Source organism: Pararge aegeria, chromosome 3 (genome assembly GCF_905163445.1).
Source record: "Pararge aegeria chromosome 3, ilParAegt1.1, whole genome shotgun sequence".
NCBI lineage: Eukaryota > Metazoa > Arthropoda > Insecta > Lepidoptera > Nymphalidae > Pararge > Pararge aegeria.
The window spans coordinates 6,485,150-6,511,968 of record NC_053182.1 but is presented as its reverse complement, the minus strand read 5'-3'; the positions used below and the strand labels follow the sequence as shown (position 1 = coordinate 6,511,968).

Here is a 26,819-nt window from a genome sequence, read left to right as displayed (position 1 = left end):
ATACAATTATTGTCAGCCAGCTAGGGACTAGTCTATCATACGTGGGTGGTACGAGGCTTCGGTCGTGAACAAAGACTTGCTGCTAAACGATTTAGCGTTCCGGCACGATGTCGCGTGTAAACCGATTAGGGGTATTAGAGGTATGCATCATGACTCACTAGCACGTAAGATTGCAGTCAAGGGTTAACTTGTAAAAAAAAACATGAAGATAACGAATCGTAGTCTCTATTGGCTTTTGGTCGTGTAGTTGAGTTACACTGTGGATCACACAGTCCAGGCGTCGATTCCCGGGTTAGCTACAGTTATTACAAGACATTGTGATTTCTAACTACGACCGTTAGGGGGATAAGTAAATGAAGTAAAATCTTAAATAGGCGATGCGAGGCGTTGTGTCAGGGTATACTGTGTAGATCAGCAGATAAAAGTTTGTAAGTTGTACTTAAAAGAAGTTGTGAAAGCAGTCGCGGAGAATCGAAAGTCTTATGGTGACCGTTGCCAGCCGTAGTAGGTTCTTTCAAGGTCACGATTTAGTTACTGTAGTAGCTCATTGTAAATACCACGAATTTTTTCGCTTCCTGCCAAAGCTCGGCATTTATGTTGCCTAAGAACGACCTTGTATATGACCTCTACTCGAAAGCGCAAAATAGTCCACAAGTTGCTGCGGCACAAAATCGGTGAACTATTGATGAGTTTGATTGATGAGGTTTTTTCATATCTTTAGAAAAGTATTAAGAAGTTTCTTCATTATCAACCCGTCAGGTATGCCGGTTTCCTCATGATGTTTTCCTATACCGTCCTTCTAGGTTTTTCGGCCTATAAATGCTTGTCTTGCAAGAGTTGGCCAACTCTTATCGTAAGTGATATCTAATAATCAAGACCAACACTTTAAAGTGCTCCCGAGGCAGACGAGTATTTTGGTATAATATGATTTCTGAAGATAATCGTACAGTTTTTAGCCTAACGAAGAAATCCAAACCAGGGCCTCTCGACTCGTACAGAGTCCGGAGTCACACATGCTTACCTAATACTAGATCAACGAGGTAGTCCTCTTTATCATTATGATCATATTTTTGACCCTAAGCTGGGAACAAGCCACCACTCAAATTACAGCCCCACCAAGCTACTTCAATTGGATTGATTGATTGATCCAGAGCGAATTGGCGGGCTAAAAAAAATACCAGTGAGCTCAACTAGGTAGTTGGTATCATAACGTAACTCTCTTATTAATATAGTGATTGCTAATTTAGATTGTAGGAACCCTGGTATTTATGGTAGTTGGTTGTAAACTAGTCCAAGATATATGTACCTACCTATCTGGAATGAGAATGAAAATCTTTTTTAATCAACTTCTTATATTGGGCGGTAGGTACATTAAATTCATAAAGCGATCGGTATCAAAGCTTAAGGTAATATAGTACAGTTGTTTCTAACTGTAGAGTAGATATTTTAAAGGTAAGCATACAACAGTCATCATATGACGCAGCCGAGAGTTGGTGAACAGAGTACATTAGTTAGTATATACCTATACTAAGCGAGACCCGTCGAGTTCGACTAGTAGCAGAAAGTTGCAAGCCTTATAAAACTCCCTAATTCAAGGCAAATTCACGGGTAAAATTTGGCTTATAACCGGATATCGAGGGTAGATTGGGAAAGAATGGATGGATGGATATTTGTTACCACTTTCTGGAAAAAAACAACCGAACCAATATGACTGAACTTTGGAATGGAGATGTTTTATATCCTGGATAACTTACATAGGCTACTTTTTATCCCGGAAGATGCATAGTTCCCGCAGGATATATGAAAAATAAAAAAAGCATGGACGAACAGTTGTTTAATCTATCAAAGACACAAAGTACTCTACGATTAAAGTCAGTCAATGATTTAGAACTGCAAACGTTACTGTGTTGCTCTCAGTTGGCAATCGACCCCGTATAACTAGAAAAAATCCTAAGTGATTGAAAGTAACAAAAGGGGTAGTACAAAATATTTATATTTAAAAGTTAACAACTTTTATATACTTCGAAGCGATTCACATTATCTCACGCATCATCTCATTAAAGAGTTTTGCTTCTTTACACTATTGGGTAGGCAGTCTTGGTGAGCCAAAACCTATTACAGTACATTTGAATATAAAATTCATTAATTTTAAGTAGGTAGGCCTGCTGCGCTTTTGAAACATCACATATTAGGTGTATTTTTAGTGATTCCTCCACCAGTTAAGAAGGCACATTCGAGAAGTTGCGCTTTTTTACATTATAACAATTTTACTATATTATAACAATTGTTTAATTTCTGAATAAAAGGGAAATTGGTTGACATAAAATAGAATATTGCTACTTTTTTGTGAAACAATAACCCTTTTATTGCAGATTAAACAATTTAAAATCTCGGTACAGGTCTTTTGAAACACCGCCACACCCGACCCGACTATGACCACATTTTTAGTAATTGGCTCTTTATGCTTTTCTATAAAAATTCATACGAAATATTTTGTTTCCATAATTGTCAATATCTCGAACCGTTACTGACAAACAAAGAGAATTTCGTTTGTCGCTAACGGCTCTTGCTGCTTCTATTTTTTTTTATCGGTAGAGTCGAATTAAAACCGCACGATTTCCAAGTTTCCCAAAATAGAACCATGGCATACAATTTTATTTATCTCCAACATTTCACAACGATTTATGTCATTCCATAATATGTACAAACTGGCAAACTAACAATCATGGAACAGGCGAAATAATATTAAAGTTTTAGAGCTGGTATAACAGAAAGGCGAGAGACGGTTCGCGCTTGCGCTCGTTCGACGGGTGAACGCGGTGTTGAGGGTCGCAAGGCCGGGGGGAGGAGTGCAGGGGGAGGTAACGTCACGTCGAACAACGCAAGTTATAAGCGACCAAATTCAAAAGCCCCCCCTAACCTATGCTTTCGCCAACGTTAGCCGACCGACGACGACGTTTACATTCGGTCGTATTAAAACTTGCCTGCGTCGTCCGAGAGTCGTCGTGCACGGTTTCGCGAGTGGGAACGGCATCTAAGGTGTTCTAAAAGTGGGCTCTCTTCGACCAATTTAATTGTGTTGATTTGACTTTTTAAAAATAATTCCTTAAAGGTTGAAAGCGAAAATAGAACATTTCAAAAATAGAATTGACAAAAGTGACTTTAATTATGAACAATGTTTGTGGGACGGCTATCAAAATAAAGCAGAAAATAAATAAATAGGGAGTGATAGAACGCGTCACCAGTAAATCGTTAATGATAAAGTGAACCTTATTGCACTAAACATTGGAATGACATTTGTTTAATAAAGTGAACATTGATAACCAAATTAATGAAAATAATGATTCCTTGCTCGAATGTTGACTGCTGATCTGAGCAAATTGCAATAATCACAACTCCTTGTAATGAAACACAATGGACTGGAGAATTCGAAGACACGTTCAAACGCCGGTGAAGCCCGTTGAGGCCAGGGGCTTTTGAAACAGGTACCGGTTTTGTATTATCATTTTGTTTGATTTATAATGCTGCCCCGTTTATGCCCGTCGGGTGCATTTAACCGAACTTTAGTTGCAAATAGTTTTTACTTTGTTCGAATTACATAAATATTGTTTAAGGAAATGTTATTCACTAATATAACTTTTATCTCAAATATTTCAGTTCTCAAATATTTAATTCTATTAGAAATTATCACCAAAAGAATTTTTTTCAAAATTTGTAGGGAAATTTTTTTCCTTCGTCTATCCCAACGATTTCGATTCATTTATTGAGCTAACGTGTTTCTAAAACAAATTTGTAATGTTTAAAGCTTATCTATTACGATTCTTCACATCTGTACGTTCATAAGTTCCTAGGTTATTTATTTTATATTTACAAATTTTAATGTCTTATCTATTTCTTTTCAGACAATACTGAGCTTAACATCATTAGATTTAATACTACAAAAATGGCAGATGAGAAAAACAAATCATTAAGCAATAAGGGCTCTCCAGTTTTAATGGAGGAAAGGGAACGTGAATCTGTGATAGGAGATGAGAAAAATAGTGAAAGTGACACTACCAGTGAATATCTTAGCTGTCATGACGAACAAACGAATACAAATAGTAGCTCCTCTCCGTTTTATGAGAGCAGTGATTGTAAGATAGATTATGCTGTTAAGTTAGATGACAATGATACGTTAAGTGACGTTGACGACATCAAAACCGATACTGCATCAGCAGACAGTGAGGACTCTGCACTTGGCAGTCTCCCACATGATAGTGCACATACCGATAGAGAAGAATACGCACAGGACCGGTCCGATGGCAGCGATTCGGGACTTGGGTCTGAATCACCAGATGATGTGAAACAGCCGTGCTTTAATTTATCGCTGCCGGGCGTAAATGAGCAAAGTTGTCCATTGCCAGACGAAGAAGATATCAATATAATTTCGCTGTCTAACGGTAATAATCAAGAAAATGTGGACCGGAATACTATTGCAATCATCGATAAACCAAAAAAAAGTAACCTTAAAAGAAAGAGTGACGGGACACAGGAAAATGAACCCCAACAAAAGAGAATAAAGCATAGCATACAATTTGACAGTGTTACAGTCTTTTATTTTCCTAGGTCCCAAGGTTTTTCATGTGTTCCATCGCAGGGAGGCTCCACCTTAGGAATGGAATGGGAACACAGTCATACACAGAAATTCACACTACCAGAACATGCAATGGAGCAAAGACGATTGCACAGGCTGGTTTTGCAGCAGTTAAAAAGCGAACGTCACTTGTTGCAAGGAGTGTCTCTGTCTTCAAGTGAAGACAGTGACACAGAAGAAGAAGCTAGTGACATATCTGAATCGGAACTGGATTTGGACAGTTATTATTTCTTGCAACCTGTTCCAACTAGACAGAGGCGAGCATTATTAAGATCAGCTGGAGTAAGAAAAATTGAAAGTTATGAGAAAGATGAATGTCGAGATATACGGACATCACGTGAATTTTGTGGATGTGCTTGCAAAGGTACATGCGATCCAGAAAGCTGCTCATGTAGTTTAGCTGGCATCAAATGTCAAGTGGATAGATTAAACTTTCCATGTGGATGTACAAGAGAAGGCTGTTGTAACACATCCGGACGGGTTGAGTTTAATCCCATAAGAGTAAGAAGTCACTTTATTAACACTCTTATGAGAATAGGACTAGAGCGCAAGAATGAAGAAATTCAGGAGGCTGCTAAAAGAAAATGGGCTGAAGCACACACTGTAATTGCTTCGTCGTCGTGTGTACCTACTCCATATGAAAAAGAAAACTGCCACACTCACCAAGAGGTTATTTGTAATAATAGCTTACAGAAGATAGGGATAGAAAATTGTTCAAGCCATTTTAATAGCATGAACCATATAAATGTCTCTAATAACACTCAAATTCAAAGTGACACGGCATTTACTTTTAGAAATGAAGCTGATGAACAGAGAAATTTGAAAACCAACATGTTGGGGTTTGAAAATAAAGCTGAACCTCCCACACACATTCCTTACACATCCAATATTCTACAAGGGAAATGTCCACCATACGCCGCTGCACATACAATGGAATTCAACACTTTGACGAATAACATGCAAAGATATACATGCGATCTCAATTATTCTTATGACCACCATATAGATACCAACCAGTTTAAGGGATTGCAAAACATTTCTGCTTCTAGTTTTGAAGAGTTTGCTCATAACTCTCAAATGACTATGCTTAATCAATATGGTCATATGTATGATATTGATTACATGCATAAACCTAACACAAGCATGCCAGATCACAGCAATATGCAATACCAAACAATGCAACATCATTATGAAATGTACAAAAATACCCCAGAATGTGTCAATATAGAAAACAAAGCTGAAACTCATTATACAAGTTTAATACCTATGCCATATCAGCAAAGCAATAAGTTGCAAGCTGTTGAGAATGATGAAAACTGGTTTAGTCACAATACCTTGTTAAACTTAGACCACTCAGTCCAGGTAACTCAAGAAACACCTGCAGTACAACCAGAGGTAACTGCAGATAAAGTAGAAGAAATGAGTGAAATTACTGAAAATTTTGGTGAACTTATAAAAAACACTATGGTAGAATCTGTTACAGTGTAGTTGAATTACTCGTCTTTTAATCCTTTCAATAAATTATCATGTTACTAAGTTTATAATATTAAATTTAATAGGGAATAATATAATTTTTGATCATTTGTGTTATACCCAATTCTCCCAATAACTTAATATACTTAGGAGAACTCCTGAGAAATAAAATATTGACTGCAGGGAAAATGAAGGTCTACACGACCTTCATTATTGAAGGTCCTTATATGCTTATATGCCTTTTCTAGCGCTGTAAGTGCAGTAACTCTATAAGTAGTAAGTCCCAAGTTCCACTCATGGTGGAAGGCTATTATGGGAACAATATTGGCCAAGAAAAAGGTCTAGTCTAAGTCATGGGAGGTTTCGACCGCTGCTACCGGTTACTGACAAAGCCTTAGGTCGATAGAAGATCTTTGCATAGGTATAAGTTGTAACCTAGGTTTTTAAAAACGGGGTAGGATCAAGCTACCTACCTTGACGTTTCAAAAGTGCTTATAAAGTAGGCCTACTTGAAATAAATGAATTTGAATTTTGAATTTATTTCATAAAAACTTTCTAAATCAGTCTAGAAAAAAAATCCGGGGTGGGTAACGTTAACGTAGGTAGCTTACGTTCTGTTATTATTAGCTAGGCAGGTAGGTGCAATAAAAGTTTTAACTGTTTAAAGGTAAGTTGACTACGCGTAACAAAATAGGTTTAATTTACTGATACATAAATCTAGAATATGTAATTAATTCTTACTTCAAATAACAATACGTAAGTAGGTACTTATAATACTTTAGATGATTCAGTCTTGTAAGGAAAAAAACCGTGTAAGGTATTCTAATAAGTAGTAACTCAAATTCAAAGCAAAAGATTTTTTTTTTTAATACTAAAAGGCAAAGATATATCTCCGTACAGCCATGTCATTAGTGTTTAATATTCACATTCAATCTCATTGTAACGCGTTAAGGCGTTTCTTAAGTCTGTAGAGTATTTTTTTCTAATTCGAGTTATCATATAAATTATCTTGTAAGGTTACGTGTTCTTTAAAGAGTACTAAAAAATCTCTAATAATTTTTTAACGAATCGAAAAAAGGCGGGAACCTTCGAAGCGAAAAGGCGCGTCCTCCTAATCTCAAAAAAAAATCTATTCCAAACATCCATACACAACAACTTCATATATCTAATCTCGATTTCCCCTGTTACAATTGGTACCTCCGCCCCCTGCAACCTCTGCGAACACCGAAGACACCCTCTGTATCTGAAGACTAGATGGATAACAGCAGTCCGTCCTTTTTACCTCCACGTTCCTTCCGACTCACTCTCCCCATAATAACAAAATCAAATCAAAACTAGATGTATAAAACATTTCGAATAGACGAACAAAACAAAACTCCATGAGATTCAAAAAGCACGCAGGGGCGCGGCGCATTGCCGCCCTTCCGCCCTAAGTTATCAAAATGTTAATCATAGACAAAAACTTGAAAGATTAGTAATTGTACATAAATCTCTATTTACTCAAGTAAATTGACTGGTCTAAACAAAAAGTAGTGTTCCTTTTTACAATATTTGTCGTGGAAATTATGGCTTAATTTATTTTAGAGACTTGTGTAAAGCGGAACTGGAATTAATGTGTATATATCGTAACTTGACGTTTGAACTGCTTGGCAGTAATGAAGTATTCAGTGTTACATGTTTTTCAAATGATATTGGGACGTCGACGACGTTAACATGACCTCAATAACATGTTGCATTTTGATAAAAAGACCACGATAACAATGTAAAAATGACTATTGAATAACAGTGTAGGGTCACTCTATATACACATCCCGTCATGGTGATAAAACGAACTTGTGCTAATGTAAAAATTAGCGATTGGAGAAAAAAAACGCAGAAATAGCAATCATTATAACAAAAAAAGAAGTTAGAAATCACACGGGCGTGGAACTAATCGTTGGTCTTAGAAAAAAAAAATCTTACCAATTCCTCACGCGTCAAGTTAAGATGAACGGAGTCTAAATCTTTTATCTACTACTACTCGTAATAACCACAGACTAAATAAAGCTCTAAGTGAATTATATGATGTGGTGACGAAGCCCAAAGAAAATTTTAATGGTAATTAAAAATAATAAATACACAAATCGGGGTATCTATTAAAACATTTATTTATTACATAACGATGATGGCTTTAAAATTAATTTACACTGCTTTTTACTTTATTGTCATTGAATCATCCAACGAACTAAACCAGACTACATATCTTTTAAGAATATCACCATGGAAAAACGGTTATTTTTTTTCAAGAGATAAAAAATTAAATTTACATTCATATAGCCTGAAACGCAGTAACGTTATTTTATTTAATTTCTCAATATCGGCCCAATAAGGTGCGTTCATTTATTGAAGAACATAATATACATACATACAACCCTATTATAAGTAGTAATCGGCTAAAAAATATTTTTTATTATACATTTTTCTGAGCATATTATTATGCATAATACAAACAAGCTTAAAAATTTAAAAAATCGACAGCGCAAAACTTCCTATACTCACTCGAATATCGGAGAAATCTATATACGTAATTGTTGTCTCAAAAGAAGCTCAGTTAAACGAACTCACTCTTCTTGAAGGGACGTAAAGTTCTGGCGCGAGTTTAATACATGTAAATGCTAATACTGTTAAAAAAATTAAAAAAAATAATAAAACAATATGATATTACTATGGTCACGATCGCTGCGTAAGTTGCCAAACTTTGATTGACTTATCATCACTAGCCGTAATAAGGGTATTTGAAGAAGAATCAAATTGTATGCTCCGTATTAAATCTGAAACAAGAAAATTATTTTTTGTAACATCTGACAAAAAAAAATATATATATAATATTATTATAAAAATATATATATATATTTTTATACTTCTGCAACGACTTCAGTAGGTCAATAACTTTGGCACATCTATAGAGCTTCTAACGATAGCCTATAATCAGAACAACACTTCGCCAACGCCCTTCATAGCAATGCTGTTCAGCGGCAGAAATATGCATGGCGGTAGTACTCGTCAAGAAAAGTTTTTTTTACCAAAAAGCTCTAGTACTACTCGGTAAGTACAGTTATTTTTATTTACTTATTTATTTACAAACAAGTTTTGACAACCTATCGGAATGCTGCACAATTTTAATCAACTCAAAAAAGAAATAAAGAAAGAAAGGTAACTTTGATATAATAAACAACAGCTTAAATTAAACTTAAACAAACGTGGTTGATGTTAAGTAAATATCAACAAATATCAAATTTTGAAGTTATTGGCTCACCATCATGAGCTTTTTGCTCGCTCAACTGCACAACCGTTGTCATGTTCCACTGCAGTAGAGTGCCCGCACTGCCGCCGAACCAAAGCACGCTGGCGCCATCGCAGCACAACGAAGTTACGGTGGACGATACGTGCTTTTGGTACACCTAACCAAATAAATCATTGTTACAAAACATAATTTTACACGCATAGAGTGTCGTGGCAAAGTGCGTTAAGAAACACTACATTGCGTATGTAATTAAGCACATACAGAAACCTTCATACCATTTAGCAGATAACAGTAATTATTTTACCTCTAATGTTGTAAGCGTTCACCATATGAAAATGTGAAAATGGGTAAAAGTTTGGGAGTGAGCTATCGACATTCCGCGGGTGTAAAGTGAGTCGTGCACGGGCTGTTTTCACTGTTTTTCGTCACTGATTCTTAAATTCACTTATTCTTAATTCAATTACTACATAGGTAGTTAATGATGCTCATCGATTGCAGAACTCTAAATAAAAATTAACTAATGCAGCTAAATTATAACATTCAAATAAAATAAAGAACTGATCTTTTTGCCTGTATATTCTATCCACGTTTAATGAGTCGATCGCTTGAAAGTTAACTACGATATACAACGTGTAAATGAAAACCGACATAAAACTTCGCAGGCTTTAGAGGTACATTATGTACTTACTGTCTCTGAGTCTTATCTGTCAAACCGAAAACCGAATAGTTTAAGAATCACATATATCCCTAAAATCCTGTGCAAAATTAAAATCTCCTGTCAATTCATTACGTACGCGACGCGTAGCGTAGGTACTATGCGCGTGCCGTTCTTTTAACTTCAATAGGGTTGTCATAAGTAAACACTTAGATGATGTCCTGAATTCGTTTATATGGAAAAATAAATAAGCTTCTTCTCACCGCTTCAATAAAGAGTTAGCGGTTCGCTTGGTTTGCAATAAAGTGTATAAAATAAAAAAAGAATTAAATACTTAAATTTTTGAAGTCGTTTAAAAAAAGGATCTTACCGAATTTAAAACAGTCAGATCTGTAACGTTCAAGTCACCACCGTCGCTGACTGTGACTATCCTGTCTTCACAGAGAAGGCACACGCCGGTCACGGGTGAAGAGTGTACAGTTATTTTGTTAATCAACTCTTTTGTCGTGTAGTCCCAAATATAAACATCGCCGTCACTTGTCCCTGCTATTATGTCAAGATCGCGTCGCCTGTACCTAAAAGTGTAGGTTGAAACTTTTAAATGTTTTTCTTAAAGAATTATCAAAACTCACTATTAAGATTATTATTATTATTATTAAACTCTTTATTTGTATACCACAACAATAACATATATAAAATATAACAAAAACAGAAACATATCGAAAGAAGTAGTAGTACAAAAGGCGGCCTTATCGCTTAATAGCGATCTCTGCCAGGCAACCATTGAATTAGGAAAAAAAAGAAGAGGAGAATAGAAAAAAGGTTGAGGATCGATGTCAAAGATACATAATAAAACAGGCTTAGTGCGAGTTCGATTTCGTACCAAGGTGCAATATGAAACAAGAGATATAATTTTTATTTTTATTTTACGAAAAGTTGTCTCGTCTGCAATGCCACCTGCTGGTACGGAATTATGCAGTCAAAATAGGCAACGTAAACTAACCTTAACTTTTAATGGTATAACAGTTTTTTTTTATATAGTAATAATTGACGGACCGAGCAGATGGCCGACCTGATGGTAAGTGGTAGACCATCGCCTATGAACAGATATACACTTTACAGGGCATGTAAGGAGCACGTCATGCAACATGCCGCAACGTGTCCATCAATTCGAGACTTTCTTTTAAGCCTCGTGTGCTTTATTACTTTAGCAACCACGCCCTGCAGAATGCAACACATAATTGCAACAATACTGCTTGGCGACAGAAATAAGCATGGCGCTACTACTTTCCCGGATGAGGGCTGTCACAAAAAGCTCTACTACTACAAAAGTTATAATAACCCAAACCAACTCCTGCCCTGGATCGAACCCGGGACCTCCCAATTAAAACCAAAGCACTCACAGTTTCTCCAGTGAAGTTGTCTGTGTGTAATGTGTAATATGAAACACTATATTTTATTAACATTTTTATAACGGTGCAAACAACACTATTCCTGTATGTTCGACATACAAGAATTGTGTTGTTTGAATTAAATTTTCAACTTTTATTTTTATTTCTAATCCTAGTTTTTACAGTGGCAATAGAAATACATATTCTGTGAAAATATCAACTCTCTAACTTTTACAGCGGTTCATGAGATGCAACGCGCTGACAGACATAGGCACAGCTGAGGCTTGCACTATTCGGGTACGGAACCGTAACATTAAAAATAATAATATTTAAAACAAAACTACATAATTATAGAACCAAATATTGTGATTAAAACCAATATCCAGTGAGATAGTTTAGTAAAGAAACAGTCCAGACATTTTCGCGGTGTTGTTGTTTTCCCATTTATTTATATGTAGAGATGAGCTTTTCTTGAACAACTGCCTTGTCCATTTTATTGTTTTATATAACATCAACAGATAAAATATAAAAATGCGATAAGAGTACCTCCTAGCTTAATGCTCTGTTGTATTTGTGTTTTTTCTCTGTGGTGTACAATAAAAGTGTATTCATTCATTCTATTACCTGAAAGCAACAGTGCTGACTTTTCCATCGTGATCGAACTCGGCCTTCAAGCCGCGCAACGCTTGCCCGGTTTTGCGCACGTTCCCCCAAACACGCACCACGCCGTCCCAACCGCCCGATATCAATAAATGCTCTGTAATAGAAATTTCATATTAACATCACAAAATTAATTACTCCATGGCGTTTTTGCTGGTGTCATTAAAGACGCAGCGGATTACCACCTACGTCTCAGATTGATGGACGAATTTAGTTATCGCCATCACTTCTACTACTATGTTCACATTTTGTATGTAATGAAAGCATCAAAAGTGCCATCTATGTGCCTAGAAATATTTGACTTTGACTTTGGACACAAGGCGGCACTTTGTAGGGCGAGTTTTTGTTGTAGACGATAGTTTTGCACTTGCCAAAAGGTGGGTCATTTGCTTAGTCCGTCAATTATAAGCAATAAAAAAAAACATTAGGAAATCCGAGGGCCCCGACCTACTTCGGAAGTTACGCAACTTTTCGGGGCTCTAAATCTTGACCACGTCCGCGACGCGGCACAAAGTAAAACTGACAATTGAAACTTAAAATAAAATGAAAGTCGCTATGAGACTGATGTGAAAGGCATATACTAATTTCGGCATCGACGGTAGGAGAGCAGTAGATCAACTGGAGAAAGCGCTCAGGCCGCGATTGCCAAAGTCGCAGGTTCAAATCCTGTCGGTTCCGAAAATTTTTATATGCATTTTAAATTTATAAAAATAAAAAGTCACCATCATTATCATATCAACCCATATGGCCAACTATAGGGCAAGGTCTCCTCCCACTTTGAGAAGGGCTAAGGCCGACGCCCAGTGCCGATTGATGATAAATCTTTACATTGAATGCAGATGTCTAATCTAGTGATAGCAGCTTGAGCTTTATAGGTAAGAATATTTACCTTTAGGTAGCCATTTTAAGCAGTTAACTGAATCGTCGTGCGCTCGAAAACTCTCCACCACTCGACCGTATTCAACATCGTAAAGGTAACTAAAACAACATAAACATTTAAATAGGCTTACTTTACATATTATTCTTCAATTTTAAATTTTATTACTAGTTTTTACAGTGGCAATAGAAATACATATTCTGTGAAAATATCAACTCTCTAACTGTAGCGCGCTAACAGATATAGACAGCTGTGGCTTAGCGATCTCTGCCAGGCAAACTTTGAATTAGAAAAAAAAGAGGAGAATAGACTGCTAATGGTACAAATTTTAAAATACATACATGCGAATAACTACATACTAATATATAAACTAGTGTACACAAATAGATCAAAGTACATAAAATAATTAATAAATAAATATAAAAATAAACTAATATATATAATAAGAACAAAAATAATAAATTTAAATAATTAAGCACTTTTGAACGGTCAAGTCTGTCTTTTTGTCCGGAAGGCACATACTACCAAGCAGAACCCGGCCCTTGTTCTTTTCCAATATCAACAATTTACATTTTAACATTCATTTTTCTATCTTGTGAGATATGAACGATGTGCTAAATGCATCCATCTTATCATTACACTGGCTTCCGCTCATTAGGATGAAAGGAAGAGACATTAATGATTATGATCACATTTTAGTGATAAGCAGTGTGAAGGCCCGCCATCCTGTATGTACGTGATGTTGCAGTCTAAGATTGTAACGGGCTAACATGTAGGGGTAAGGCAGTTATAAGCGAGATCCCTTATTGATTTCAATGCGACAACGTACCGGACACTAAATCAGTTATGAAAATTAAGCTTAATTTGCTATACTCAGCAAAAAGCAGTCAAGAAAAGTCAATATTCATCTCCTGAGGATTCTCCGGTGTCGGAGCGGAACGTGCGTAGATAGTACATTGCCGAAGATCTGTTTGGTGTGAAGTATAAGGATTGAAGAAATTATAAATTACACACAGATTCTCCTGCTTTTCGCGGAGTATAGCAAATTAAGCTTAATTTTCATAATATACCATGGATTTCCGCAAAGTAACGCCTGCTTCTATCCAATACTAAATCAGTTAGCAGCACGTCCTTGACTAGCCACGGTCTAATAGCCTCCCAACAGACCAATAATTATGAATTTTAAAAATTGTCTCTGCCGGGAATCGAACCTGGCACCTCCCACTTATAAGACAGAGCACAGCGCAAATCACTGCACCATTGAGGTCGTCAGACTAGCCAACACAGAAAAACTCATCAGCTTAATATTATTTATTAAATAAAGGAGTTAAAAAAATTAAAGAACCTCACATATCATTATCCCACGATCCGACAGCAACGATATGTTCATCGACCATCACGCAAGAGCTCAGAGGCGTTGAACTCAATTTGACACTGCGTATTTGCTTCCTTTGCACCATATCGTATACTTTAAGCGTGCCATCCTTGCAAACTGATATAATCCTATCTTCTTTCCTTAACACGCAATTCACCGCTTCTTTATGCAGCCATATAGTATCCACGCATTCTAAACTGTATTCATTGCTCTCATAATCTTTTGTACACACTTGTTTCGCGACTTCCGGTATGACCCTTCTGACGTGCGGTTTTGTGAATAGCTGTTTGGGCACTTGACCGAACTCCATTATTTGCACCTCGAGGGCGTGTCGGTCGTTCATATCATAAATGTCATCGAGATCGACTGAACCCTCGTAGCAAACATGGTGGAATACTAAATGTCAAAGAACACTTATTATTAAAAATAGTAAATAGTAAATTAAAAAAAAAAACTTGCAATAAATATTTATAAAACAACGGAAACTTCTGTGATATCGAAAAGCGTGTAGTATCATTTGAAGTTTAAGCCATAGAAAACACAAACAGTTTTTTTCAAATATATGTTTCTGTAAAGTGAAACCCAAAAAACCTTGACACCATAATAAATCCCTCATGCCTGTAAAATGATGGTAGAATGACTTTCACATTCTCAACAAGGATTCAATTAATATTTTTAAATATTGAATAACTTGAACCTACGAAGCCTAACCAATTTTCAGAAGTAGTACTAAATTTACTGCTAATGTTAGCTAATTTTGTCTTGAAATACTCACGAGCAAATGATCGTTTTTCTTGCAGTAGCTTGTGAGCTGTTGAAAATCATTTTCCTTGTTGGATTTTTTATTAAAAAAACTTTTAGAATATAATATCTACATGCATAGTCATAAAAGAGGCTATAATGTAGATTAACTTACAAACCATTATTTGCTTTCACAGCTTCTTCGCCTCTCTGCTTATAGCCGAATATGAGATCTATCCACAGATGTAAATATCTTGACACATACTGGGACTCCAGTGCTTGCCTCAGTTTAATCACAAAGTCCGCAGGAGATTTTGCCCAGGGTGGTAGATTCACATTATCAACTTTACTACCGTCGTGTCGTGTACCGAAATCTATGTCGTAGATATTCACAAGGAAATCACCTTTTGCCCTTGTGTCGTAAAATTCTGGGACAAGTTCCTGGAAGTAAAAAGTATTTATAGCTAAAATTACCAAAAAATAAATGGAAAGGTACTCAGAACTTACTTACAACCCCTCTTATTACTAGTGGCGTGCGCAGGGTTTTGACCCGGATGAGCAAACGCCAGGAAGATGACGTAAAATAAAAGAATCTCTACTATATTAGTGGAGATTTTTTAATAAGTTATATAATAGGTTTAGGGTAGGCAGTGTTTTTGTACATATATGAAGAGCATGGAATAATTTATTTAAAAGGGTACTGTAAAACACCCAATTATGGCCATTTTGCACATTTTTTTTGTTTAGGATTAGTAATGTAAAAGATTAATTAATAATTACCTTGAAGTCAGACATATTCTTCAAACAGTTATTATAAACATCTTTTAATGAATTGAACATTCGGTCAGGATGGTCAAATCTTCCGTTTTGCAAACATAACATGTATTGAGGATATTTTCTTACCTAAACAGAAAATAATTCAATTTTTATACTATTCCTGAAGATTTCGCCGTAAAAATAGATCCACTAGTTTTTGCTGTAATGTTTTAGTCTGGTAGTAAAGTCAGATGTAGTTTAAAGTTATGTTACTCAAAAATGTGATAAAAAGGATGGATACTGTATTAAAAACACTTATGTACTGCACATCTTTAAAATAAGCTTGTCAACCTTGCTTGTATCACACACAACAAAATTATGCTAATGTACACTGTACATTCTCATAAGTATTAATTAATTACAGTTAGTACTACATAACTATAACTACTACTTTATCCATATATGATATGATGACATGTTTAATCATATCATAAAATAAGCAGTGTTTCTTTTATCATACAGAATAAGCTTAGAGAGAGAGAAATAGAGAAAGAGTCAAGCCCAGTAACTGAAGCTACTGTTGTAACTTTAGACAAATTATATTTAAACTCACAAGATAAAATAAAACGAGACCAGGTGCTGAATAATGGGATCCGTACAAAAACTTTGGGTCTGACATCTCATGGTACCTCTCAAGTAATTTCTCCAGGCGGTCAGGATTTAGAGCTCCCATTGGTTTAGACAAATCTCTGAATGTATCAGCATTTTCCAAGTCTAAGCTGCCCGAAACATAGTCTGCAACCACCCATGGAAATATTGGATACTGTGTGAGATCATTTTTACTTCTATCTGAAAGGCTTCAAAGAGGAAAAAGAAAAATATATTATTATGGCATAGTGATCAAGTATTACTATTTGAAGCCACTACAAAAGAATATGATGCACTATACCATACCAAAGTTTGGTATAAAAGTATATATCAATTTCCAACCACCACAATATATAACAATTATTATTATTAGAACCAACGCAAACTAATTTCCTAGCTCCAGGCTGGTTCTGACAATTTCTAATAAAAAACGCAAGGAAGGTGTTGGAACTCTAGCCAATCCCTATCCATCAATGGCCTATAACGGTCCACTGCTGGTCTAAAGGCCAACAAGAGGGTTGACCCATAATCACTTGGCAGAAAGATCGGTGATCGCAGTAGCACAGAGGGTGACAGCTGTATCCTAATTCGCCTTCACCACATGGCTTAACCAATCAGCCAAAGCTGGTAACTTTTAATGCTGACAATAAAGCTGCCAGGCGGCGTTGCTGGCTTTGGTGTATAGAACCGTTTATTGAAACGATAATTAATATATATATAACAGAGAAAGTGTGTGGGTATGTTCCATATAGGCTCCGAAACGGCTGGACCGATTTCAATGAAACTTTGAGGGAATATTAGGCGAGTAATTCTGTAAAGTTTGGTGATGATCAGAGCACTCCTATTTTTGAACTGTCAAACTGTCAAATACAGCTTTTATTTACTATGATGATATTCTATTGTTGGGTGTACATGGGTGTAGATAATGATCTTCACCCGCTCAGGAAGAGAATAGAAGAGAATGAATATGGAAAGAAATAAATGATTTAATATATTATGAGACTTAAATTAAAAATTTGATGATGTAAGTTTATTGTTTAAATAAAAAAAAGCAACATCTAGCCCGGCGAAGCAGGCTGGGTACACTAGTTACTTATAAATAATAAACTATTACTTTCAATCTTTAACTAAACAAATTTAAAAAAAACATAGGTTCACACTTACCAATTGAGATACATCAAATAATCGTAATTGGAAACAATTCCATTCTGCCACTGAAGAGTCATCTCTTCAACATGCACCCTTTCTAAATGCATATTTGGCGATTCCTCCAATATCTGGTAGACTCTATCTCTGTCATTCTCACATTGAAATGACAAATACAAATGTGGTGTTGTACTCTCTTCCGCACTATATATTTCAAGACCCTGAAAATTTTAACAATGATCACTATGATCTACAAAGTTTTCTGTGACAATTTATAAAAAAAAATAAGAAACAAGAATAAAAAGCTTTTTTGATCAAAACACATAAAACTATTAGTTAAATGTTATCAGATGGATGATGGATATCTGAATATGTAAAGAAATATGATCAGTAAAATTGATAAAATAGGTAGCTGATCTCTGGCTGAGATCGCTTACATTTAACTAATTAAAATAACTAAGCCCAAAATATTACTGTGACCTAAAACTAACTGATTCTTTTAAAAAGCATAGCAAAGCCAGGTAAAAAATAAAACATACACTGATACATACAACTTGCCTTAGTAAAAATCTTCGCTTGTATATCCTTGTTATTTCATCAAGCTTCATTTTCAAAATTGGACTCTGTAAATAATATGCTTGATTGAATTCAATAATAATTTGCTTAATTTAAGACTAAATATGTCATATTGTAATATAACATGAGGGAGTGGTCCTGTTGGCAAAGACTTAATCCAATATGTCTGTTTACATGCTCACTTTTCCAAGAATTATACACTCGGCATCTCCTTTCATATAAGAGATAGATATCTCTAACGAGGAAAACTTTAGCTTAGAATATACTTTGTTTCATTAAGTATAGCTTCTTGCCTTTAACCTATTTACAGTTATGGTATGATGCTGAAGATATGGTAAAAGTTCAATAAACAGCCTTGCCATCAGATGTGTAAACATGCTAATAAATATAAAAATATATACTTACATTTTCTATATTACTAAATGGTTGAAAATAAAGAGTAGTAGGTGTGAGGGCAAGCTTGCCATGATGCCTAACTAATGGAGATATTTTCTCAGTCTGAAATTCACATACAATCTTTTCAGTGTAATCATCCATCATAATAGGGTCAAAGACCATCCTCATATATCGCGAGTGAAGAATAGTTGCAATCATACTATTGTGTTCCGGAGCATGAAGTGTTGATGCTCTAAGAAGTTGCTGCATCTGAGTAAGGCACTCTTCAGCAGATGAAAAATCCAAAAAGAAAAAAAAATCTTTATTCTCATATTGAAACTTATACGGTGCTAATATATTCTCCTCCAACATTTCTGCATATTGCCTAACTCTCACTATAATCAGATTTCCTGCATCATGTGTTTTTATAGTGTCAACATCTGTGCAATCTTTAAAGTGTAGCTTTAATAGCGGATTATCCCACTCCCTAGGTTCAAAAACCAAAGATTTAGAGCACAGTTTTAAACGACCTTGCTTCGCATTTTCAGCTGCTTGTAAATTTACTATATTCATTGTGCAGGAATAATCCTCGAAATATATCTCACCAGGCTCCAACAACAACATCGAAAATCTAAAACATGGAATAAAGGTAAATGTACAATAGTTTAGCAATTAAAATATATTTATAATTTATCTAGCAAAGGAAATGTTAAATATCAATTTTTTCTATAACATCAGTACGCACCTTGTTTTGTTCATGTTTACTTGTGATGAGCTAAATTTAATGCGCTAAATTTTATTTTTTATTTACAAAACAACTATCACAGTTTTACAGCTTTCTGTTGTTTGTTTATTATTATTTTAAATGTCGTATACAATATATAGACATTCAACTTTATGTTGCATGAAAGTCTTTTCGAATCTTAGAATGATTGATGGAAAATAATTTGATCTTAATTTAATGCAATTTTACAATTGTTGTGAAATACAAATAAAAATCTTCACAAATCAATGTCTTCAATATTTAAAGTCAAACATGAAACCACAGCTACCTTCTTCTTCTTTTTGTTTATTGGTTCTGCACCACAGATATCTATCTAGTAGTTAATAAAAATGCGACTATTATACCACTGACCACAGTACGTAACCGGACTCTAAATATCTAAAATGTATATAAAGAGCATGTTCCTAACATGAAACGACAGTCAAATTAATATTTTAGTGAAATAATGTTTATTTATGATTTTAAATCAAAAAATAAATAATAGTTTAAAAAAAACTAAAAAAACAACATTTTTATGACCTAAAAAATAGAAAATAAATTTTAATAAATTTAAATTAAGAATAGTGTTAAAAATTTCAATAAATATAAATTAATAATAGTGTGAATAAAAATAAAAAAATATTGTAAAAAAAAGCGTGGGGTGCATGGTGTCAATAGTTATAAATATTTTATTGACAGATATGAGTAGAGTGATTATTTTGATCTAATATCTTAAATATATATTAAAAATATCTTAATATATTAAAGATATTTTAAAAAGCACCCCACGCCATAGGTTTTTACATTTGGGTCTAGGGTTTTTGACATTTGGGTCTAGGTGGCGCTGTAGTAATTGTAATTAATAGTTCGAAAAAACTAAAAATATTATTTTTATATTGAAAATTGGAATAATCTTCTCAGATCAGTGTATTGTCATCGGTCCTCGATACGTCTACAAAGTTTGAATCAAATCTGATCATTCAAAGTGGGTCAAAACCGCGCCCAAAGAAGTCGGCTACAAACATACATACAAGTGAAGCTTATAAAAAGCGTGTAATAAAACTTATAATAGTAGTTTTTTTAATCAGTGGTTCCAACAAACATGAATAACAAGTAATTGTGGCATAAAATTAATAATCACGTTTATTTCGGATAAAATTCAATAGCTTGTAACAATTATCTTATAAACTATTTTATTAAATAACATTGGCCAAACATATCTTCTAATTGATTTAAGTACCATCTTAAGCACTTGGTGTATGAATTTGTACCAACCCAGTGCTCCATAAAGGGATCTTAAATAAGATAAAAATATTGAGCAATAAATGGGAATTTATTGCTCAATATTTTCAAAATACTATTGGAGCTTCCGCGAATCCTGCTCATCTTGTCACATAATGATTGTATTGCCGATATTGCCGCTGCGTTATGATTATCGTAGGTCTGTATTAATGATTATCGGAGAATATGACTTAAAAGTCATCAACGTGATTCTCCGCAAACATTTTTGATGCACTGCAGAAGTACGGCAGCCCCATCAATAATCTGAAGCCATTATTGTACTGTAAACGTAGGCCGCTATAGGCCCTCTGTGTATATGACACCCTTGAGCTGCACGTATAAAACTTTAATATGCTCTGAAAAGTGTATGCTTCACTTCCCTTTGATACCATGCAAACTTGCCAACGCCCTACACTTCCTCTCAATATCTATCTTGTCACACAAGTCCTCTGTTACAAAATGTAGTTTAGGTATCTGGGAGATACCTAAACTAAAAATAATAATTAGCCAGCACCAAAGTAAGCGTAGCTTGTGTTATGGGTACTAAGGTGACTGATGAATATTTTTATGAATAACATACGTAAATACTTATAATATACGCTTAAAAACATTCATGTTCATCACACAAACATTTTTCAGTTGTGGGAATCGAACCCACGGCCTTGGACTCAGAAAGCAGGGTCGCTGCCCACTGCGCCAATCGGCCGTCTAATAATGCGGTACTAAACACCACCGATATGATTTATAATCCATTTCCATTATTTAGAAGAGTTTAAAAAGCAATCTATTCACGATTGCTTTATTTACACACAGATGACACGCGGTTTGATGAGACCGTTTGGGCGGCCAATTTAAAAAATCACCCGAAAGACCCTGAAAAATCAAATTATTTGTGTTTATTATGGACATGTTTAAGCAAAATTATTAATTTAAAATACAAACTGATAAGTAGTCAGATTCCCTGCTGTAAAAAAATGCTATATATTTTCCTAGTTATTTATATGCAAAACTTTTAGAGTTCCAAACCTTTGCACTCTTATGGCAAAACATTTCATTGGAACATAAATGTGAAAACCGCTATTTTGTGTTTCGTGGATTGCACACGAATTCAATTTGATCACTGCTTACGCAAAGTCCAATCTCGTTCTACCATAGGGTTGTAGCGTGTTCTTTCTTTGTCTCATCGCTGATCTTTAGTTATCTAATCTATGGTACCAATAGTATCATGACAGCCGCCAGTATTTTTAATAATCTGTGCAGCCGCCATTACATTAAAAAATGTCATTCTACAGGGCGCGAATTTCAATCTATGAAAAAAAGTATTCTCATCTTAAGAAATTTTAGTTTTCTTAAATGCAGGAAGCAAAGAATGTAATTTTACAAATGCGTTTTCCGCAAAAGCTATGGTATTTGCTAGACTTTGGTACCGACGCAATTCTATGGGGTGGAACGGGTCGTACAATTTTGTTGGATTACAGGGTTCTTCAGAGCTATTTACAATGCGACCATTCAATTTTCAAAACGACTAACATTTCTAGTTTTATTAGACAATTAAACTTGTATGGCTTTCGTAAAGTAACTTCTCACCTCCAGGATCCTTTGTGTAACTCTAGTAATCCATACATGCACGAGTTTATACACGATAATTTTCAATACGGAAAACCAGATTTGTTGATCAAAATTACCAGAAAAGCCTTGACAGTGAAAAAAAGTTTTAAACCCAAGGTACGTTTTGCTTAAATGTTCTATGTAATAAATCTATGATTTTTAGCAATTTTGATGTAAATGTTGGTCACCCGTTTTACCTGTAGGGATTGTAGTAATTCAATAATGCAGTAGCTTTACCTTGGTAGGTAGATGGCCACTCTTTGCCATAGCGCAGTCTGATATGGGCACACTGCAGAAGTTTAAGTTTTCATTGTCTTTTTGATTTTATTGTTAGGCTTACACGGATCAGCTGATTTATATGTCCCCTTTGCAAAAGGCGCGTCGGGCATTGCGAATAGCATTACAAAAGGCAGCCCAAGATTTACTTGTCTTGAACAAGCCAAAATCAGATAATAAATATGAATATGATGGTAAGTTTTTATGAAATAACAATCATTACCATTCACCTAAAATGGAATAGGGCATCAATGAACCAAGATTTGGAACTACTATCTACTATGTTTTCATCTTCAATGCTCTAAGACCCTCTCTTGTGAGTGGTTATAGCCTGTTGCAAGTAGAACCAATCTTATTTGAATTTTAATTAAGGAATCAAAGCTTATGCTATTTATGAATTATTTTTGTTTTAGTTATTCCTGATGAATATTGCGCAGATGAAGAGAATGTAGAACTTGAATGGTTAATAACAAAAAACACAGATAATGAAAATGGCACTACATGTGAATTAACACAACCAGGTTCATTCCTTAATTCCTTCCTACATTTTCTATATCAATTATTTCCTTATCCCTTTCCATTTATTATTTTATGTTCGATGCAGATACTGTCAACACAGTAAAGGCTGAAAATACTATGGTTAAGTACAGGTAAGTGTAATGGATGACAATTTTTATTATTGACCCAATAGAATGTTAAGAAATTAATAGAAATTTTATTATACTAGAGATATACCTCAAGAAAGTCTCATGGATTTTTCTGAAGATGGATGCCCACAAACTAACAATTTCTCAACACAATTTTTAAGCATGCCAGATCTTGAGCAAAATGGGGGTACCTCAGGTGTTGAGTTGTTAGCAGAATTTAATATTGGCAGTGAGATAGACCAAGACATTATTAAAAAAACAATTGAAAAACAGCCCGAATGCAATTCACTAAATTGTGTTTTGCCTTCAGTAAGCAATGAGCATATTGATGAAGTTTCAATGTTGGAGGTAAAACATCTTGCTTTATAATTACAAGAATTTTAGTAGACTGTAAGTAGCTAAAATAGAGATTAAGGTGGTTGTCAGCTATTATCAGGTTTATAGAGTAGAAAATTTTCGAATCAAGTGATTCTACCAGTAGAGTTCACTTCATATGTGCACAAAAGAACTGCTACCTAAATTATTTTATATTACTCTTACTGGAGAGGAATTTTTCCAATTTTGTGCAATGTACCTGCTTTAAGCGTACCCTGGTTGAAGACCCTGTGAACACCACTAGTTTCTCTATTAAAATGTTTATTTATTTTATTTATTTATTTATACACTTTATTTGTAAACTACAAATAGTAAAAAAAAAAAAAACAATGGACACAACAAAAATAAACGTTATGTAGCAATAAATGACTTGTAAATTATAAATCCTCATTTGAATTACAGAAACATAATGAGGACATGAATCACTATAACAATGAATGGGACCAAATGTTTAATGATATGATGTCTAATAAGAGTTCTAATCAAGAAGGGGTTTCAAATTTACGGGAACTCTACTCACAAATCTCACAAACTATAGATTTGTTGAATTCCTAACTGTGTGGTGGTGTGTCGTCATAGAAATAAAGTAAGAGTTACTTCTTGCCATGTATTAATAAAGTGGTTAATATAAAAATATCTCATTTTTTCTGTTTTTTCTTCTCAGCTTCTTCTTCTTTCTCCTTTTCAATAACTGACACATAGGAATTAATTGTGTCCAAGTCCAACATTTGCATGGGTTGATTGCGTTTCATCACTGCTATTTCTAAGTTTTTCTGGCCAGACTGAACCACTTCCAGTAGTGCACGAATTGCAAGCTGAAATTGAATTAAATTGGTATTATGTAAATAGTTGCTAAATATTTGAAATATGATCATTTTAATGTGCAGCTTAAATTGAACCTTCCAAATATCTAAAACAATAATATTCCTAATTTGATCTAAAGATGCATCTAGAATATTAAAAATAACACAAATTGCAATCACACCTGATGGTAAGTGATAATGTAGCCTAAGGTGGAGTGCATAAGTTTACAAGAATTCATTTTTAAATTTTCAAGTAACCATCATTATGAGTATTCATTTGGGAGGACTGAAACCGGAAGTGCATTCCAGACCTTTACAGTGCATATCAGAAAGGAGGAAGCAAAGCATTTTGTACATAATAATATGGTATTTCAACAATGTAACAACATGAAGCTTATGCTTTCTTTATACAAAGGTAAATTTGAAAATTCCCTGAGCACACTGTCCCAGAATGTATCTTGAAGAATAGATACAGGCAACATTGTACTGTTCTAGACTTTGATGTTTCCAACTAAATATCACAATGCCTCTCAGATTCCTAGCACTACTATCCAACATTTCTAAAGCATCAAGCAGAATTGGCAGTCTTCCCATTAAGTTGCAGTTGTAGTAGATTAGACGCTGTTCTGGCATGAAGTACCTACTGCTTGACCTTGTTGAGGATACAAACTACTTAGGTTATTGATTTTCAGATTGCATTTTAGTTTCATGGAGAACAGCCTGTCATCTTGTACATAAAACCCAAGTTAAATTGATTGTCAAGCAATGAATGATTGTGAAATTTGTAATTTCACTACGGTTATATATACTTGTACTAATTCTGTTGTAAAGAACTCCCAAAATTACCAGGTCTCATACTTGTACTCACATTTATTTTTACACTCAAAAAATTAATTTACTTTAAATATTTGTGCACAACAGGATCTGCACCACTGTCTGTCTTTATTTAATTTTTTCAAATGAAAAGTTACTTTAAAACCATGAGTTGCACAACACAACTAATGGTAGCAAATTATTATATTTCTCAATGTGGTAATTACCTTTACTGCACCATTTTCTGAAGCAACCTCTTCAGCAGTGTAGTTTTTTTCTAAAAATTCACGTACAGTTTTTGCTGACCGCCCAGTGGCATTAGCTGTCCATTCATAATAAATGCCAGATGGTTCAGTTTGGAACAAATGCGGAATTCCATCGTAATCAAATCCCCCTATGAGACAAGATATGCCAAAGGGACGTCTTCCATTACTCTGGGTGTACTTTTGTTTGAGGCTTGCAATATATCTTGTGATGTATTCTAATGTAACAGGGTCTTCTACTGTAAGTTTATGAGATTGACACTCGATTTGAGCGCGGTTGATAAGAATACGCGCGTCTGCGGTCAAGCCGGCAAAAGCCATAACAACGTGATCGTCCAACAAGCAAATTTTTCGCACAGTCCTTTCTTCTTGAAGCTTTGCAACTGATTTCTTTTCCACTCCTAATACAACAACATCTTTACCTCTGACGCCGACCTGTAAATAACAGTTTTATTTCATTGAAAACTTCAATAAAACTTGGATTTTAATGAGACTATGACTAAAACTTACCGCGGTCGATCCTTTGCGTACAGCTTCTTGAGCGTACTCTACTTGTAATAAATGACCGTCTGGTGAAAACACAGTAATAGCTCTATCGTATCTAGCCGACATTTTGGTAAATTAAATGGTTAATTTAGTTTTCTTTAAATTTGCTAAGTAATTATTTGTAAAATCACGCAAACTCGAAACCACAGCTAACAAACATAGACAATTAAAAATTTGGAACATGACGAGCAGATTCGACATCTGTCAAAATAAACAAGGTGCTTGTACACGATTTTCCTAATAACCTCTGAAGCGTGCCATCCATCCTCAAAAATCTAAATGTCAGTTTCACAGTTCAAATTTGGAAGCCTTCTTTTTTTAAAAATTTTACATTTACGACACTTTTTGGGGAAATGCGTATAAAAAAATAACCATCCCACCTTTCATGATTCTGTAAACGGCATTGGCTTCCTAAATAATTTATCTTTATCATAGTGCTATTTAAAGAAGTATAAGTCTACAATGAAATGTATAAAAATCGTAAAGAATGCGTCAACTTGCACCGAAATCACATGAAAATGGCTAAAACGTGGTGCCGGTATTTGACCTTTATAGCGATAAAAATACAACGAAATTCACAAGTCCAATTGATAAAATAGCTTTCTTGTTGCTTTGTGAACATAAAATAACGCGCAAACCGCCATTGCTTAAAAGTACAGATACGAATACTACCATACAATTTTAAATTACTACACTGGTTTTAGAATTAGTTTTTTAAACTGACTATTAACAAGGGCGTTTACGTCTTAAATTAATATATTTAAATAATTTCGAATGCTAAACAAAAAAATAAAATTTAATAATGTTACTAACGATACCATAAAAACTTTTATAACCTACGCGTCGTATCACCTA

At 34.7% G+C, this 26,819-nt stretch overlaps 4 protein-coding genes across 4 annotated transcripts; 2 read left to right on the top strand and 2 right to left on the bottom strand.

The window, feature by feature from the left end:
• The first annotated feature begins 2,999 nt into the window (after positions 1 to 2,999).
• On the top strand, positions 3,000 to 6,169 carry LOC120637228. The gene is made up of 2 exons (XM_039908950.1): positions 3,000 to 3,485; positions 3,903 to 6,169. Exon 2 carries the CDS (start codon positions 3,944 to 3,946, stop codon positions 6,119 to 6,121), a length of 2,178 nt encoding a protein of 725 aa, XP_039764884.1. The 5' UTR covers positions 3,000 to 3,485; positions 3,903 to 3,943; the 3' UTR covers positions 6,122 to 6,169.
• A 2,066-nt stretch (positions 6,170 to 8,235) lies between these two features.
• Positions 8,236 to 19,640, bottom strand: LOC120637324 (protein FAN-like). The gene is made up of 13 exons (XM_039909114.1): positions 19,335 to 19,640; positions 18,620 to 19,220; positions 18,190 to 18,261; positions 17,657 to 17,859; positions 16,458 to 16,701; positions 15,869 to 15,991; positions 15,268 to 15,529; positions 14,323 to 14,743; positions 12,985 to 13,073; positions 12,060 to 12,192; positions 10,415 to 10,619; positions 9,402 to 9,546; positions 8,236 to 8,916 (listed from the first exon to the last, which is right to left on the bottom strand). The coding sequence occupies exons 1-13, from the start codon at positions 19,346 to 19,348 to the stop codon at positions 8,816 to 8,818; spliced, it is 2,613 nt and encodes an 870-aa protein (XP_039765048.1). The 5' UTR covers positions 19,349 to 19,640; the 3' UTR covers positions 8,236 to 8,815.
• Positions 19,641 to 21,903: 2,263 nt separating this feature from the next.
• Positions 21,904 to 24,108, top strand: LOC120637377 (heat stress transcription factor A-8-like). The gene is made up of 6 exons (XM_039909195.1): positions 21,904 to 22,367; positions 22,576 to 22,711; positions 22,931 to 23,038; positions 23,122 to 23,167; positions 23,245 to 23,512; positions 23,942 to 24,108. Exons 1-6 carry the CDS (start codon positions 21,987 to 21,989, stop codon positions 24,092 to 24,094), a joined length of 1,092 nt encoding a protein of 363 aa, XP_039765129.1. The 5' UTR covers positions 21,904 to 21,986; the 3' UTR covers positions 24,095 to 24,108.
• Positions 24,109 to 24,129: 21 nt separating this feature from the next.
• LOC120637376 (proteasome subunit alpha type-7-1) lies at positions 24,130 to 26,156 on the bottom strand. The gene is made up of 3 exons (XM_039909194.1): positions 25,929 to 26,156; positions 25,383 to 25,853; positions 24,130 to 24,354 (listed from the first exon to the last, which is right to left on the bottom strand). Exons 1-3 carry the CDS (start codon positions 26,028 to 26,030, stop codon positions 24,178 to 24,180), a joined length of 750 nt encoding a protein of 249 aa, XP_039765128.1. The 5' UTR covers positions 26,031 to 26,156; the 3' UTR covers positions 24,130 to 24,177.
• Positions 26,157 to 26,819: the final 663 nt, after the last annotated feature.

Coding starts and splice junctions, on each gene's coding strand:
- LOC120637324 (XM_039909114.1), bottom strand. Junction 15,530..15,868: donor AGAATATGTCTGACTTCAAG/GTAATTATTAAT, acceptor TTTTACTTCCAG/GAACTTGTCCCAGAATTTTA. Junction 9,547..10,414: donor ATCTGACTGTTTTAAATTCG/GTAAGATCCTTT, acceptor TTATTTGGTTAG/GTGTACCAAAAGCACGTATC.
- LOC120637228 (XM_039908950.1), top strand. CDS start 3,944: ATGGCAGATGAGAAAAACAAATCATTAAGCAATAAGGGCTCTCCAGTT.
- LOC120637377 (XM_039909195.1), top strand. CDS start 21,987: ATGCAGGAAGCAAAGAATGTAATTTTACAAATGCGTTTTCCGCAAAAG. Junction 22,368..22,575: donor TTAAACCCAAGGTACGTTTT/GCTTAAATGTTC, acceptor TTTTATTGTTAG/GCTTACACGGATCAGCTGAT. Junction 22,712..22,930: donor TAATAAATATGAATATGATG/GTAAGTTTTTAT, acceptor TTTTTGTTTTAG/TTATTCCTGATGAATATTGC.
- LOC120637376 (XM_039909194.1), bottom strand. CDS start 26,030: ATGTCGGCTAGATACGATAGAGCTATTACTGTGTTTTCACCAGACGGT. Junction 25,854..25,928: donor TACGCAAAGGATCGACCGCG/GTAAGTTTTAGT, acceptor TGTTATTTACAG/GTCGGCGTCAGAGGTAAAGA. Junction 24,355..25,382: donor CAGAAAATGGTGCAGTAAAG/GTAATTACCACA, acceptor ATTCAATTTCAG/CTTGCAATTCGTGCACTACT.